This window comes from Heterodontus francisci, chromosome 29 (genome assembly GCF_036365525.1).
Source record: "Heterodontus francisci isolate sHetFra1 chromosome 29, sHetFra1.hap1, whole genome shotgun sequence".
Classification (NCBI taxonomy): Eukaryota; Metazoa; Chordata; class Chondrichthyes; order Heterodontiformes; family Heterodontidae; genus Heterodontus; species Heterodontus francisci.
The window spans coordinates 4,846,971-4,864,096 of NC_090399.1; the positions used below are offsets into that span (position 1 = coordinate 4,846,971).

The 17,126-nt window shown below is 47.3% G+C and overlaps 1 protein-coding gene across 1 annotated transcript in view; it reads right to left on the minus strand.

The window, feature by feature from the left end:
* Window positions 1–226: 226 nt before the first annotated feature.
* The window catches only part of LOC137345658 (zinc-binding protein A33-like), a 366,777-nt gene continuing 349,877 nt past the window's right edge, over window positions 227–17,126 (minus strand). The window contains 3 exon segments of the mRNA XM_068008903.1: window positions 227–1,112; window positions 12,785–12,900; window positions 15,982–16,004. Of these exon segments, the coding sequence (XP_067865004.1) occupies window positions 565–1,112; window positions 12,785–12,900; window positions 15,982–16,004 (687 nt within the window). The 3' untranslated portion in view covers window positions 227–564.

Genomic DNA, 17,126 nt, shown 5'->3' on the forward strand with positions numbered 1-17,126 from the left:
ATTTCCCTGCTTTTGTACTCAATGCCTCTGTTTATGAAGCCCAAGATCCCATATACTTTACGGAACTGGAAGCAATACTCTGGTTGTGGCCTATGTTTTAATTTACTTAGACGTACTACCCATTACCTCTCAATTTTCCTGCTTCTCCTACTACCCCCAAATTGCTACTGTTATCTGCACCTGCCAGGCATAATGGTCTCTGATAATGGGAAATCAAAACAACAACTTAGATTTATATAGTGCCTTTAATGTCATAAGATGTTACAAGGTACTTATCACAGGAGCATCATAAAACAAAACATGACATCGAGCCACAGATGAAGATATTGGAGCAAAACATATATATGTGTGTACAGATATTTTTGGTTTACATGGTGGCAGTTTCACCACCACCCCCCCCCCCTCTTCATTCCTCAGTTTATATCAAACTGAAAATATCTTGCCATTTCTCACACTGCATTCCTACTTCATTGTGGAGCAAACTTCCCTCCTCCTTATTCTGTCTTTGCAACAGGCGGTGGGAGTGGGGGGGGGAGGGGGGAGGGAGCAGTGGTGGGTGCGGAATCAGAAACTTTTAACCCCACAGGATATCAGCGGTGCTGAGTTCTTCCCGTCGGTATTCCATCCCGGACTGAAGATGGGAAAGATTCTCTCGGTGAAAGTGTGGGTGAAAGTATAGAGGTGGGACATGTTGTCCGCATTGTAAAATGACACCTGTCTGCCCTCATAGTCCAGGTAAACCCCAATCTTCTGGGGTTTCTCACTCAGGGTGAGGGGGGTCTCAGAGGTGGAGGTGGTGGCAGAATAACTTCCACAAATCAGCCCCATAACCAAGAATCCGGTCGCAGGGTTTGGGCTGATATCCCCTTTCCTCTGAACAGACTCTCGGACCACTCCCAGACTCCAAAAAGTCTTGTTCCCCACCTCCACCTCCCAGTAATGTCTCCCTGATGTGAATCCCACCGATCCCAGGACACAGAGCAAGGAACCAAACCTCTCCGGGGTGTCAGGGAGCGGCTGCACTTTGTTGGCGACTCTCACACTGGTCCGGTCCTCAGACAGGATGAGGGCGCGATGAGCTGTGTTCAGATCCAGAGTCAGAGAGGCTGGAGCTGGGGGAAAGTTAAAATAACACAGTCAGTGATTTAGAGAGGAGGGGAAGCACGGGATTGAGGATACTGGGCATGAGGAGACGGCAGGGGGAGAGTAAGAGGAAGGTGAGAGTGAGGGTCGTGTTTGGTGATGGGAGGGAGGACGTGAGAGAGAGAGACGGAGGGGTAGAGAGGGAAGTATTTGGACAGAGAGGGGGGGAGTGAGAGGAAGGGGAGGAGGAGTGAGGGGTAGAGTGCGGGATGGGAGGGTGAGCAGAGAGTTTGAGGAAGACAGAGAGGGAAGATGAGGGGCAGGGAAGGGGGAGAAAGAGGATGCAGGAGGGGGAGGGGAGAGTGTGGAAGGGGAAATGGGAGAGTGAGGATAATAAGAGCGAGTGAGATCGAGGAAAGATGAGAGGAAGAGTGTGAGGTGGAAGGGAGTGGACAGAGAGACAGGGAGAGAATGGGGCAGACAGCAGGGAAGGGGACGGGAGAGAGAGGAGTTGAGAAAGAGAATGCCAAGGAGGAGGGAGAGACGACTCTTTAGGAAGGGAGAGAGGGCGGGAGGTGGGAGAGGGCAGGGCGGGGACAGACAGCAGGAGGGGGAAGGAAGAGAGAACATGGAAGAGGGAGAGTAGAGTGAGGGGGAGTGAGTGCAGGAGGGCGAGGGGGAGTGTCAAAGGAGGGAGCAAGAGAAATAGGGTGAGCAGAGAGGAACAGCAATAAGAGCAAGTGTGATGGAGGAAAGGTGAGAGGAAGAGTGTGAGGTGAAGGAGAGGAGAGAGAGAGGGAGGGAATGGGGCGAAAAGAGAGAGCAGGAAGGGGTGGAGAGAGAGCAGGAGGAAGGGGAGACAGTGGGGCAGGGACAGAGTGGGAAGGGGACAGGAGAGAATCCCGGAGAGGAAGGTGAGGGAGAGAATGCCAGAGAGGGAGGGGAGTGAGCACAGGCAACTGCGAGAGAGGAGATGGAGAAGGGGAGAGGAAGAGCAGGAGAAGGCAGGGAGGGGACAGAGAGTGCAGGAAGGGGATGGAAGAGAGAATATAGAAAGGGGAGGAAAGATTAAGGGGAGAGAGCACGAGGGAGAGGAGTGACTGCAAGAGGGAGGGGTCAGTGAGGGGGAGAGCAGAGAGATTGGGAGAGGGAGAGTGAGGGGACAGAGAGCAGGAGGGGCAAGGAAGGTTCAGGGTTAGGGGACAGACAGTGTGCAGTAGTGGGAGGTAGGAGAGAATGAGAAAGGAGAGAGGGGGAGGAGAGAGCTCACAGCAAGGGACAAGGGAAAGAATGAGAGGGGGAGGGTAGATAGAGCGGAAGGGGGCATGGGCAGAGAGCGTGGGAGTGGGCAGGGAGGAGAGGCCGAGGGAGGGACAAGAGAATACAAGGGGAAGGGGAGACAGAGCGCGGGAGAGGGAAGGGACGGATTAGTGTCAGAGGGAGAGAGAGTGTAGGAGGGGAAGATAGGAGAGAATGTGGAATGGGGAGGGGAGAGTGAGGGGGAGAGGAGCGAGTGCAGGTAGCTGGGGGAGAGGGGAGAGAGCGCAGGAGGGAGCAAGGAGGAGACAAAGCTCAATGGGGAAGGAGCAGACACAGCGAAGCGGGGAGGGGAGAGAGAGAGAACGGGAGGGGGCAGGGAGGGGAGAGGGCGTGGGGGGAGGGAGGAGAGACTGTGGAGGGGGGAGGGAAAGAACAGGAGGGGGCAGGGAATGGAGAGCAAGTGGGGTGAGAGAGGAGCAAATGCGAGTGAGGGAGGCTCCTCAATGATGGGGGGGTCTAGCACATTAGTGCAAAAGACAAGGCTGCAGCATTTGCATCCATCTTCAGCCAGAGGTGCCGAGTGAATGATACATATCGACCTCATCTGAGGTCGCCAGCTTCACAGATGCCAGTGATTTGCCAATCCAATTCACTCCGCGTGATATCAAGAAACGGCTGAAGGCACGAGAAACTGCAACAGCCATGGGCCCTGGCAACATTCCGACAATTGTAATGAAGACCTGTGCTCCAGAACCAGCTGTGCCCCTAGCCAAGCTGTTCCAGTAAAGCGACAACACTGGCATCTACCCGGCAACGTGGAAAATTGCCCAAGTATGTCCTGTACACAAAAAGCAGGGCAAGTCCAACCCAGCCAATTACCGCCCCATCAGTCTATTCTTGATCATCATTAAAGTCATCGACAGTGCTATCAAGCAGCACTTGCTCAGCAATAACCTGCTCTGTGACGCTCAGTTTGGGTTCTGCCAGAGCCACTCTACTGCGGATCGCATCACAGCCTTGGTCCAAACATGGACAAAGGAGCTAAACTCAGGAGGTTAAGAGAGGGTAACTGTCCTTGACATCAAGGCAGCATTTGACTGAGTATGGCATCAAGGGGCCCGAGCAAAACTGGAGTCAATGAGAATCAGGGAGAAAACTATCCACTGGTTGGAGTCGTACCTAGCACAAAGGAAGATCATTGTGGTAGTTGGAGGTCGATCATCTCAGTTCCAGGACATCACTGCAGGAGTTCCTGAGGGTAGTGTCCTCGGCCCAACCATCTTCAGCTCCTCCATCATAAGGTCAGAAGTGCGGATGTTCGCTGATGATTGCACAATGTTCAGCACTATTCGAAACTCCTTGGTTACGGAAGCAGCCCATGTCCAGGTGCAGCTAGACCTGGACAATTTCCAGGCTTGGACTGATAAGTGGCAAGTAACATTCACGCCACACAAGTGCCAGGCAATGACCATCTCCAACAAGAGAGAATCTAACCATCTCTCCTTGACATTCAATGGCATTAGCACAGAACCATAGAAAAATTACAGCACAGAAGGAGGCCATTCAGTCGGTCGTGTCTGTGCCAACCATTTCTGAATTCTCCCATGATCAACATTCTGGGGGTTACCATTGACTAGAAACTAAACTGCACCAGCCACGTAAATGCTGTGGCTACAACAGCAGGTCAGAGGCTGGGAATCCTGCAGCGAGTAACTCATCTCCTGTCTCCCCAATGCCTCTCCACCATCTACAAGGCACAAGTCAGGAGTGTGATAGAATACTCTCCACATGCCTTGATGGGTGCAGCTCCAACAACAATCAAGAAGCTCAACACCATGCAGGACAAAGTAGCCCACTTGACTGGCACCTCCATGAACCATCCTCAAAATCCATTCCCTCCACCACCGATGCACAGGGGCAGCAGTGTGTACCATCTACAAGATGCACTGCAGCAACTCACCAAGCCTCCTTTAAACCCACGACCTCTACCACCTCGAAAGACAAGGGCAGCAGGTGCATGGGAACACCACTACCTGCAAGTTCCCCTCCAGGTCACACAACATCCTGACTTGGAACTATATCGCCGTTCCTTCACTGTTGCTGGGTCAAACTCCTGGAAGTCCCTTCCTCAGAACACTCTGGGTGTACCTGCCTCACATGGACGGGTCAGCTCACCACTACCTTCTCAAGGGCAATTAGGGATGGACAATAAATGCTGGTCTAGAAGTGACGCCTACATCCCACAAGAGCAGCATATGGGGCCTCTGTTTAAGATCTCATCTGAAAAAGAGCACCTCCAACAGTGCAGCACTCCCTCAGCACTGGACTGTCAGCCTTGAGAGAGGGAGAGCAGGATGTGTAAGGGTGAGATTGAGAGTGGGATGGGAAGGGGTGAGAGGGATAGTGTGAAGGGGTGTGTCAAGTTTAAGCAGGGGGATGACTGGAGAAGGGGAGGAGGAGGGGGTCAGTGAGAGGGAGTGGGAGAAGGTGGAAGGGGAGGAGCAATAGCAAATGGGAGCGTGAGGGGGAGAGAGAGAAAGATTGGGGAGGGAAGGGAGCAGGAGGCGGAGAGAGTGAGGGAGCAGCAGGGGGAGAGAGTGAGAGATATAGTGGGGGGGAGTGAGAGATATAGTGGGGGGGAGTAAGAGAGAGCGGGAGGGGGAGAGAGTGAGAAAGAGCAGGAGGGAGAACACAAGGACACAAGCAATAGGAGAAGGTGTAGACCATATGGCCCATCGAGCCTGCTCCATCATTCAAAACGATCATGGCTGATCTTAGGATTCAACTCCACTTTCCCTCCCGCTCGCCATATCCCTTTATTACCTGAGAGACCAAAAATCTGTCTATCCCAGCCTTAAATGTGTTCAACGATGGAGCATCCAGAACCCTCTGGGGTAGAGAATTCCAAAGATTCACAACCCCCACAATTGCGAGGGAATCCCAGCCCTCCCAGATCACTTACCATGAGGGTGCCCACAGTCTTCAATGATTGCGCACCACGATTGCCAGTTTATGGCCCCGTCAGCATGTCAAAATGAAGAGGTTGAGCACTGAAGCAAATTTGTTGTTGGGCCACACGGGAATATATCAGGCGAGCCAATTCGGCACCTGAATTCCTGTTCCCATCTGCCAGCCAGGCAGTGAACCAGAGTGAATATTGAACGGGTCTTTGTCAAGAGTTATTTAAAATGAAGCCCTGTTGCTAAGGTTGCTTAATTTCAGTATATAGTATTCACCTATTTCTTACCCCTTACCACAAATGCAAAATATCTTTATATTTCCACAGGGGAGACAGACTGCAAATTCCAGCCTACCCATATACTTCACTGGTGACAATATTCTATTTTTGGAAATTTTCTGTGTCTATTTGGGTATTCAATATTTATTTGACCTCAAACAAATCACTCTTCCTCCACTAAACACAACAACGTACAGTTAGTCTTTTTTTCCGCATGAACATGTAAAGAATTTGCAAACTCTGAAGAAAGGCACTCCGACTGGAACTGTGCCCTCTAAGCAAAAATCACATTTTGCAGCATGAAGTGTGCAATTTCCATCTGCTGACTCAAAAGCTGAAGTACGGAAGCGGTGGCAAACAGCCAGATGTGGGAACAGCTTGAAGTCAGAAGCAAGCACATAGGACTTTCATCATTGAACTGGTCACATGCAAATCATGCTGCAATTATGATATGAGAAAATGCTAAATGTAGGTTAAAGTAATATGACATCAAGTTTGCCAAGCCCAGTTTAACATTACATTGCTGCTATAAAACTTTGCAAAAAGGCAAAGGTCATTTTAATATTTTTCAACTTGACTGCAATTAAATAAAGGTACCTGTGCTGGGTGGAGTCATCCTGTAGCATTAGAAGGGCAGTAATGAGTCTGAAACAAGCTGGGAGCATATTGATTTACAATACCGGAAAGGACTTGAAATTGATATGTCACCTTACAGCATTGATGTCAATGCACTGAAATCACACAACCACACTATAACTTGAAGAGAGTGAGAGAGATAGTGGGGGTGGGGGTGGTGGGAGAGGGTGTGATAGAGCAGGAGGGAGAGGGATTGGGAGAGTGAGAGAGCAGGAGGGGTAGAGAGTGGGAGGGAGAGTGAGAGAGCAGGTGGGGGAGAGAGAGAGCAGGAGGGGGAGAGAGTGGGAGGGAGAGTGAGAGAGAGCAGGAGGGGGAGCGAGTGGGAGGGAGAGAGAGAGAGCAGGAGGGGGAGCGAGTGGGAGGGAGAGTGAGAGAGTGCAGGAGGGGGAGAGTGTTGGAGGGAGAGTGAGAGAGAGCAGGAGGGGGAGAGTGTTGGAGGGAGAGTTTGAGAGAGCAGGAGGGGGAGAGTGTTGGAGGGAGAGTGAGAGAGAGCAGGAGGGGGAGAGAGTGGGAGGGAGAGTGAGAGAGAGCAGGAGGGGGAGAGAGTGGGAGGGAGAATGAGAGAGAGCAGGAGGGGGAGAGCAGGAGGGGAAGAGCAGGAGTGGAGATAGAGAAAGGTGGGGGAAAACAGAGAGAGAGGGGAAACAGAGAGAGGGGGGAAAATGGAGAGGGGGGGGGAGAAACAGAGAGAGAGGGGAATCAGAGAGAGAGAGGGAGAAACAGAGAGATAGGGAAAACAGAGAGAGAGGAGAATACAGAGAGGGGGGGGGAACAGAGAGAGTGGGAGGAAAGAGAGAGAGGAAGAAAGAGAGAGAGAGGTGGGAAAAAAGGGAGAAAGGGACAAAACAGAGAGGGGGAACAGACAGAAAGGGTCGAACAGAGAGTGAGGGAACAGAGAGAGAGGGCAGAACAGAGAGAGCGGGTGGAACAGAGAGAGAGGGCAGAAAGGGGGGACAGAGACAGGACGGGGGAAACACAGAGAGTGAGGACGACACCGAGAGAGAGGGAACAACACGGGGGGGGGGGGGGGGGGGAAACATGAGATGAGACGAAAATAGAGACAGACAGAGAGAGATCAAGATCACTCCTGACAGATGGATATCTGTCCAGAACAGTCTGCATCGCTCCATCAAGTATGCGGGTGGAGATTACTTAAGCAAGAAAAAATAATGCCAGGTATGTCATGAAAACAGTTTTCAACATAGTGACAAGAAAGTAAGTCAATAAATTAGTCTTCTGATTTAAAGCTTCTTTACAAAAATTCACATTTGTCCTTGTTTTTTATTAGTAATATCAATTTTCACTGCCTTTATCTTTTCAAATTTGCACACTGCACCCCACCCCCCCCACACCCCCCCACCCCCGGGCCAAACAAATATTGTAATGTGTCCCTCCACCCGAAAAGGTAGGACAACCCTGCACTATACTCACCATTATAGAGCACATCATTGTGACCTTTGTTAGGGCCACTATGGGGTTCTGACAGGGACCAAACATGCAGGTGAGGGATATGGATTTCAGAAGTGACAACATGTTGAAGGACTTTGCGGAAGAAAATAAGGTTGGAGAACAAGTGCAAGGACAGATGGGGGTTTATGACAGTGGATTTGAAAAAAAATTGGATAGGATGTGAAGAGAGGGAACCATTTACAATGTGAGCTAGCATGGAAGACTTAAAGAGAAGTTGGGTGGACAGTGTTTTAATGGGAATTGCGGGGGGGGGGTGTCAATGGAGCAGGAGGTGGGTCCAGTATAGAAAACAATCACCGTAAAAAAAAAGAGTGAATACGGAGATTATAGTACATCCCAAAATACAGCTGGGAAGTCAATTTCTGTTCAGACGCCAACACGGTAGCAGAGTAAAGCTCAGAGGTCAGCAGTGCAGTGAAGTACAGTTCTGAAGTTCAATCTGTAACAAGTTACCATAAACCTGAAGAGACTGAGTGGAAGAGCAGAGTCACAGCAGCCGAGAAATACAGGGTGAGAAATTGGAAATCGGTGGCGATGCAAAACCAGTGTTACATGACATAGCAGCTTTTCCACTGTATTGAAGTCAATCGAAGTGAATATTGTCATAACGTAGAACAGGATAGTGTAGAGCTAATCCCTGTTTTGTTTCCCGGCTCATGTCCAGCTTTATAGACACAATGTTTCTCAGCAGGGCCGCACAGTCCTAATGGCCGAGGAATCCAGGAGTTCAGGAAACCTAATGGGGGCAGAGTTCCAGCCATTGAAAAGAGCAGAGGTAAAAACACAGAACAAGCAGGGTTGATGATGGGCAATATGCTCTGTACAGGTAGATATAACATGTAGCTTGTACTTGTAGATTGAGATAAACTGTGTTCACTATCAGAGGCAGGGAGCTTAAATAGTGGAGGAGAGGAAGCTGGGCCTCCATTCTGCTCTCGATTGCTTCTGAGATGAGGAGAAATTACTGCACTCAAAGGCTTCTGAATCTTTGGAATTCTCTACCCCAAAAGGTTGTGGGTGCTACATCATTGAATACATTTAAGACAGGGATAGATAGATTTTTAGTTTCACAGGAAATCAAGGGATATGGGGAGTGGACAGGAAAGTGGAATTGAAACCCAAGATCAGCCATGATCGTATTGAATGGTGGAGCAGGCTCGATGGACTATACGGTTGATGTCTGCTCCTATTTCTTGTGTTCTGATTGGTTACTTGCCCCTTAGATGTGTATCATAGAGAATAATGTCGCGAGAGAATGAAAATAATGATAGGAAACAGTGAACTGAACATTGATGTTTTATCCAGGAGGAATATCGGTAGAAAATATCAGAATAGTGATAAATGGGAATTTAAGGAGTGAAGTAAGAACTGTAAATAACTTAAACCAGATCAGAGAAAGTGAGTGAGAGTCTAGGTTGAAGTGAGTGATGATGGGATTAGTGTTACTGTGTGAAGCTGCTTTCAAAAATGAGGTGATGACTTTCTAGCCTGATGGTCCTGACAAATGTCTCAAAGCGCTTCACACAATGTATTACTTTTGAAATGTATTTTTTGTTGTGATATAAGGGAGGTTCACTGATGCCCTTCAAAGTCGGGCGGCAGAGTGGTGAAGTGGTATGCACCACAGCCTTACAGCTCCAGCAACCTGGGTTCAGTTCTGGGCACTGCCTGTACGGAGTTTGCAAGTTCTCCCTGCGACTGTGTGGGTTTCCACCGGGTTCTCCGGTTTCCTCCCACAGCTAAAGACTTGCAGGTTGATAGGTAAATTGGCCATTGTAAATTGGTAGGAAAATGGTGGGGATGTGGTAGGGAATATGGGGTTAATGTAGGATTAGTATAAATGGGTGGTTGTTGGTCAGCACAGACTCGGTGGGGTTTCAGTGCTGCATCTCTTAAATAAATAAGAGAGGAAATCTGCTGTCCTTACCTGGTCTGGCCTGCATGTGACTCCAGACCCATAGCAATATGTTTGACTCTTAACAGCCCTCTAAACTGGCCTAGCAAATCACTCAGTTGTAACAAACTGCTACAGAAAAGTTGAGTGAGAATAAAACCAGATGGATCACCCCAGCATCAACTTAGGCACCAGAAACAACAAAGGCACACCTTGCCCAGTCAAATCTGCAAACACCTCCTCACTAACAGCTGGGCAAATGTTCCAAATTGGGGAGATCTGTCTGACAGACTAGTCAAGGGAAAGTCATAGTCACTGAATCATACCTCACAGTCAATGACCCAGACTCCTCCATAACCAGTCCTGGGTGAGCCTTGTTCCATTAGCAGGACAGACCCACCAGAGGTGGCGGCACAGTGGGATACAGTCGGGAAGGAGTGGCCCTGAGAGTCCTCAACATTGACTCTGGTCCCCATGAAATACCATGGTATCAGGTCAAACATGGGCAAGGAAACCTCCTGCTGATTACCACCTACCACCCTCCCTCAGCTGATGAACCAGTGCTCCTCCATGTCAAACAACACTTGGACGAAGCACTGAAGGTAGCAAGGGCACAGAATGTAATCAGGGTCGCGGACTTCAATGTTCATCACATAGAGTGGTCAATGTCACAGGACTTCATGTCGCGTTTGCAGACATCTTTAAAGCGGAGACATGGACGGCCGGTGGGTCTGATACCAGTGACGAGCTTGCTGTACAATGTATCCTTGGGGATCCTGCCATCTTCCATGTGGCTCACATGGCCAAGCCGTCTCAAGCGCCGCTGGCTCAGTAGGGTGTATATGCTGGGGATGTTGGCTGCGTCGAGGACTTCTGCGTTGGAGATACGGTCCTGCCACCTGATGCCAAGGATTCTCCGGAGACAACGAAGATGGAATGAATTGAGACACCACTCTTGGCTGACATACGTTGTCCAGGCCTCGCTGCCATACAGCAAGGTACTGAGGACACAGGCTTGATACACTCGGACTTTTGTGTTCCTGTTTCAGTGCGCCATTTTCCCACACCCACTTGGCCAGTCTGGACATACAACACAGGACTATGCGTGCTAAATAGTGGAAGCAGCATGCAATAAACAGAGCTAATCAATCTGACGACCAATGGATCAGATCAAGCTCCATAGTTCTGCAACATCCAGTTGTGAATGATAATGGACAATTAAACAACTAACTGGAGGAGGAATCTCCACGAATATTCCCATACTCAGTGATGGGGAGCCCAGTACATCCTTACAAAAAATAAGGCTGAAGTATTTGCAACCATCTTCAGCCAGAAATGCTGAATGGTTGATCCATCTCAGCATCCTCATGAGGTCCCCAGAAGATGCCAGTCTTCAGCCAAGTTGATTCACTCCACCTTTTAAAAAAATATTCATTCATGGATGTGGGTGTCGCTGGTTAGGCCAACATTTATTGCCCATCCCTAATCTTCCTTGAGAAGGTGGTGGTGAGCTGCCTTCTTGAACCGCTGCAATCCATGTGGGGTAGGTACATCCACAGTGCTGTTAGGAAGGGAGTTCCAGGATTTTGACCCACAATGAAGGATTTGAAATATAGTTCCAAGTCAGGGTGGTGTGTGGCTTGGAGAGAAAGTTGCAGATGGTGGTGTTCCCATGCATCTGCTGCCCTTGTCCTCCTAGGTGGTAGAGGTCGCGAGTTTGGAAGGTGCTGTCGAAGGACCCTTGGTGCATTGCTGCAGTGCAAAAACCCCAGGCTGTTGATTGTGGGCGATTCAGTGATGGTAATGCAGTTGAATATGGCATGGAGTGTTTCAGCAGCTGAGGGGTAGCAAATGTTACTGAACATTCTGCAATAAACAGCAATTAGCAGTGACCCGAGATTTAACTACCCAAAACCTGTCTACCATCTATAAGGCACAAGTGAGGAGTGAGTTGGAATACTCTCCACTTGCCTGGATGAGTGCAGCTCCAATAACACTCAACAAGCTCAAAACAATTCAGGACAAAGCATCCCTCTTGATTAGCACCCAATACAGCACCTTAAACATTCACTTTCTGCATCACTAGCGCACTGGCATCTACAAGATGCACTGCAGCAACTCACCAAGGCTCCTTCAACAGCACCTTCCAAACCCATGACCTCTACCACCCAGAAGAACAAGAGCAGCAGATGCATCAGAACACCACCACCTGCAATTTCCCGTCCAAGCCACACACCATTTTGGCTTGGAATTATATCTCTGTTCCTGCACTGTCCCTGGATCAAATTCCTGGAACTCCCTCCCTCACAGCACTGTGGATATATCTACAACATATGGACTGCAGCTGTTCAAGAATGCAGCTCACCACCACCTTCGCAAGGGCAATTCGGGATCAGCAATAAATGTTGGCCTTGTCATCAACACTCATATCCCATGAATGAACAAAAAAAAGATGCCCAGTGGAGCAGGGATTGATCAAATTCGACCTCCCCTCGCCTCATCCCTCACATCACACTCTCCAAGCCCAGGCAGCTCAATCAGATTTGGGTTTAGAATTTTTGCCAGCTGTTTATCAAACTCTGTCTTGAAGTTGCTGACACCATCAGACAATTAGGCCTCCTTTACTTTCCAGACCCTCCACATAAAGTAGTTGGGAGTGATTTACATCTCACTATCACTCAGATTTACACCATAAATGGAGCAGTAATGAGACTAAAGTCACGCACAGTACTTCTTACCTGGTTCCGCCAATGCCCACTGGCAATAATGTCGCAGCTGTGAAATAGTTATCTGAGTTTCTGCAGCCACTCCTCTTGACTAAGGTGTCTCATTCCAACTTTTAGATTAGCTGCTTTTGAACACATGCTCTCCAATACCTGCCTGTCTTCTTGACAATACGTTGATAAAAATATTACCCAGAACTCCAGACAGGGACAGACCAGTCTCCTCTAGAAATTCAGTCTCACATCATGAGATTCGTGCTCTATTCTTCTGGTTATACAGATCCCTTTACTGCTTTGACACACAGTGCTGATGGCTTCAGTCACTTACCCAGAGGTATCCACAGAAAGCAAAATATGAGAATGGAGAGGCTCCCAGGGATTAACAACCGTCAATGTGAATATTTAATCAGGAGACTTAGAGCCCGTTTCGTCCCTTCACAACTGGATTTATAATCCGGAAAATAAATATAAGAGCCTTACTGGGGTTAATGACGTCCATCATTTCTTTCCACGCTGGGTACTGTAAAGGGCCCTTGAACTTTTCGGTAGACAGTTCTCCATTTGTTCCTGAGGGTGTGTTACTCTCCTCACTAATCCTGTAAATATTAAACAGCTGATGTTATAAATTCATCTTCGCTAGAATATTTAAAGATGATTGAAATGGTCAAGCTACCCAACATTCCTGTCTCTCAACATTTTTAATGTTGGAGCAAATGTGGTAGGAGGTGAAATGTTAATCTTCTTTCTCTAACTGGGCAAAAGATAGCTTGGAAATGCAAGGGCAGAGAATGGAAACAGCCAACAACCCCCAAGAAAAACAGCACATAGAAAACAGATTAGTTGCCAAGATATCACATACCACTGTAGGACTGAGGCCTGCAGCCTCTCTTTTATGCACTTTTACATTTTTGCATTTTACTTCTGCTTTGCTCTTGATTTAAAAAAATGTATTAAACCTATATTGAATTTTTAAAGGTTACTTTGTAGACATTGATTTAAAACTAAGTGTGATTGTGCTCTGATTAACACAAGTAATTGAGCAATTATGTAACCAATGGTAATCAGCAGTAATATTATTTCCACAAACTTGTTTTTCCAAGAACTCCTTCCTTTTGTTTTCATGTTGGTCAAAGCAGGTCATGTTCACAGCTGTTGTTCTGACTAAATTGCTATTTTTCTCTTCTTAAAAATAAAGGTTGTTTTTTTCCCTGTTGTCTGAATAGGAGTTAGTTCTTATGGTATTCAATGTCCTGGCCTGTAGTTCAAGGGTCAATAGATAGTCTTTCACATGGGGTGGTCAACTATGATGTGGAGTCAGGGGATGGAGTTTACATGATGAACGGTATAACGTCATTGATGGTAGGTGAGAGACACCATCACAGGATGTGTAAACAGTGTGAGCAGCCTCGTAGTGCATGTGAGAAGAATTTGATAAGGACTCATGGTTGTCAGACTCTTGTTTTGAGAAAGTCTGGATGGAGGCCTCAGAAGGCTGGAATGGAGCCAGGAATTGGACTTAAAGGGGGCACAGCATCCAACATTCAGGGCTGCAGTCGGACTGGACTAGTCAACTACTGAAGATTACGGGGGAAGGGACATCGACAGACTGACTGGAGAGTCCACCCACCGTGCAGTGTTCTCCGAAGACTTGGTGATGTAGGTACCAAAGAAGAATGGTACCATTTTAGGGAGCTGTCTTGAGCGGGCTAATTTGGGGTTATAGCATTTGTCCTTCAGGATGTTGTCTTTCTATACATAGGAACATATAGGGAACATAGGAAGATAGGAACAGGAATAGGCCATTTAGCCCCTCGAGCCTGTCCCACCATTCAATGAGATCATGGCTGATCAACGGCCTAACTCCATAGACCTGCCTTTGGCCCATATCCCTTAATATCTTTGCTCAACAAAAATCTATCTATCTCAGATTTAAAATTAACAACTGTTATAGCTTCGACTGCTGTTTGTGGGAGAGAGTTCCAAACCTCCACTACCCTTTGCGTGAAGAAGTGCTTCCAAACATCTCTCCTGAATGGTCTGTTCCTAATTGTTAGACTATGCCCCCTAGTTTTCGAATCTCCAACCAGTGGAAATAGCTTATACAGAGTGTTTATTTTCCTTTCCATTGTAATAAAGTTCTATTTCTTTCCTTTTTCATCATTAATAATTGTTTCATAATTATTTCATAAAAATTGTTGTTTTAACACACTATTTGGTATTGAGTCAGTTATTCCTGTTACATCCAGAGTTCAGCTCTGAACCTAAGTGAGACTCCACAAGGGAATCTCTCGCCCTGCACCACAAGAGAAGAGAAGCATTTAGACAATGCACTTGCTGTATTAGAAACAAAACTTGTCGAACAAATACAAAAGCTGAAATTATTAGAAGCTGTGTAAACATTTAAAAATTGGGCAGCAGCTTAATGTCCAACTATGTAATAGGTGGGCCCACAACCCTCCGAGACATCTGCTCTCCACTACTTCTGGCCTCTTGAACATCCCTGATTTTAGTCTCTCCACCATTGGTGTCCGGGCCTTCAGCTATCGAGGTCCAAAGCTCTGGAATTCACTCCCTAAACCTCTCCGCCTCTCTCCCTCTCTTTCCTCCTTTAAGACGCTCTTTAAACCCGACCTGCATCATATGTGTTGATATCTCCTTATATGGCTTAGTGTCTAATTTTTATTTTAACAATCCTTAGAAGCCCCTTAGGATGTTGTATCATGTTAAAGGTGCTATATTTTTTTTTTATTTCCAAAATATACTTTATTCATAAAAATCTGTAAAAATTACATTGCCAAACAGTTTCCAAACAGCACCAAAAAATACAAACATTGCAAGGGAGATCAGTTTCCTTCAATACTGTCATGAGTTTCTTCCCAACCCTTCTGTTTCACAATTGTCATGTCAATTACAGTTTTACATTTACAGCAATTGAGAATATTAACGATACAGTTTGAGGGGTTTCCCATGGATCCAGCCCCTCAGTCCAGCTTGGTGGGGGAACCTTACACTGTGGTCTTTCCCCATTGAGCCTTTGCTGCGGCTGTCCCAAGCTTTAATGTGTCCCTCAGCACGTAGTCCTGGACCTTGGAATGTGCCAGTCTGCAACATTCGGTGGTGGACAACTCTTTGCGCTGGAAGACCAGCAAGTTTCGGGCAGACCAAAGGGCGTTGCTATATAAATACAATTTGTTGCTCTTGTAATTGTTGTGGACACAGAGTAAGGTTGTGTTACAGTATAAAATAGAACTCATTCCCCCTTTAAGGTCTGGCTTTCTCGGTTTGGTCAGGAGCCATGCAGGCACATGGATGACCCACTGCTTGGAAATATGGGCCGTGTGGCTCTCTCAGGGTCAGTCAGAAGGTCACAGCCTCGCTGGCAGCCGACAGCCTGCAAGTGATCACCTCGGGCCTGGGAAATAGGTTGTATTAATTTGCATAGCTTGTTATTATTGAAAAAACACTAGTGCGTCAACTATAAGCAGAGCTATTGTCACCAATTAACAACACTTTTGGCCCTAACGTTAACTCTGTGCAAGTGAATTTCTTTTGTGTGTGTTAAAATTGGGCCCAATCTTGCGATGGTGTCAGGAAAGAAAACCGTTAACATCCGTAATAACACTTTCCTGAGTTATTTGATCAAACTGTGCAGAGTTTCAGTAAAGAGCATGTCCTACCTTCTCTTCCGACAAGCTTCCTCCTGAAATAAATAAATCACAAACAGTGAGGATGATAGTAACAGACTTCAGGAGGATACAGACAGGCTGGTGAACTGAGCAGACACAGGGCAGTGAGATTTAACATGGAACTGTAAAATGGTGCATTTTAGAAGGAAGAATGGGGAGAGACAATATAAACTAAATGGTCCAATTTTAAAGGGGGTGCAGGAACAGAGAGACCTGGGGGATTACATGCACAAATCTTCAAGATCATTAGCAAAAAAGATGGAGACTTTTCTTTTAACAATAACTTGTGATGATCTGGAATGCACTGACTGACATGGTGGAGGAAGCTCTCATGCCCACATCTCTGTCCTGGGATTGCTGCAGTGTTCCAGTGAACATCAACACAAGCTCGAGGAACGGCACCTCATTTACCGATTAGGCACGTGACAGCTTACTGGACTGAAGATTGAGTTCAATGATTTCAGAGCATGCCTGCCACCCACCATCACCACTAACCGCCCCCCAGCCCCGGCCCCCCGCACCCACTTTTTTTATTTTTAATGGCACTTTTATTTTTATTTCATTTTATTTTAGTTTGTTTCATCATTCAATTTTTTTTTAACCATGTACCTGCCCACTGTGTGTTTTACATGTTTGTGCCTTTGGCTAGGGCTTTCATTATTCTGTCATTTAACACGCTGTCTGCACTAATGCTTTGTCTTTCACTACACTATTAACACACTCTTTGCCATTGCCTTTGCCCCATGACTTCCTCATACAGTTACTCTCTGTGACCGTATGCCCTGTTAACACATTCCCTTCTGTTCTGTTTTGCCCCACCCTCACTTTATTTGCTGAAAACCTATTACATTTCTAGCCTCTGCCAGTTCTGATGAAAGGTCACTGACTTGAAACATTAACTTTGCTTCTCTCTCCACAGTGGGCGGCACAGTGGCGCAGTGGTTAGCACTGCAGCCTCACAGCTCCAGGGACCTGGGTTCGATTCCGGGTACTGCCTGTGTGGAGTTTGCAAGTTCTCCCTGTGTCTGCGTGGGTTTTCTCCGGGTGCTCTGGTTTCCTCCCACAAGCCAAAAGACTTGCAGGTTGATAAGTAAATTGGCCATTATAAATTGTCACTAGTATAGGTAGGTGGTAGG